At 60.3% G+C, this 431-nt stretch overlaps 1 protein-coding gene across 1 annotated transcript in view; it reads left to right on the forward strand.

Annotated features, from left to right (window-relative positions):
* Positions 1–101: 101 nt before the first annotated feature.
* Positions 102–431, forward strand: part of LOC125482068 (histone deacetylase 6-like) — a gene marked incomplete at its 5' end in the record, with an annotated part of 6,931 nt that continues 6,601 nt past the window's right edge. Inside the window, one exon of the mRNA XM_048594046.1 lies at positions 102–251. Within this exon, the coding sequence (XP_048450003.1) occupies positions 102–251 (150 nt within the window). The remainder of the gene's footprint in view (positions 252–431) is intronic.

The raw sequence follows: 431 nt of genomic DNA on the forward strand, positions 1-431 counted from the left end.
GGGGGGGGGGATGCGGGGCATGGGATAGAGGGGCCGAATGGCCAGGGTTGTTCTCTTTCTGACGCTCTCCCTCTCTCTCTCACCCTCCCGGACCCCATCAGTTCCAGCCTGATTTGGTGCTGGTATCTGCGGGGTTTGATGCAGCGCGTGGAGACCCCCTGGGGGGCTGCGAGGTGACCCCGGAATGTTATGCCCACATGACCCACATGATCATGTGCCTGGCAGGGGGCAGGGTCGTCTTCGCTCTCGAGGTGAGTGAGATCGTCGGCACATTCCCCAGGGGTGAGGTTGTGTCAGTATTTACAGGGAATCGTGGGGGGTGGGGGGAGTGTGTCAGTAATTACAGGGAATCCCGGGGGGAGTGTGTCAGTATTTACAGGGAATCCCCGGGGGGGAGTGTGTCAGTATTTACAGGGAATCCCAGGGTTGGG

This window comes from Rhincodon typus, unplaced genomic scaffold (genome assembly GCF_021869965.1).
Source record: "Rhincodon typus isolate 14 unplaced genomic scaffold, sRhiTyp1.1 hic_rhity00005500, whole genome shotgun sequence".
NCBI lineage: Eukaryota > Metazoa > Chordata > Chondrichthyes > Orectolobiformes > Rhincodontidae > Rhincodon > Rhincodon typus.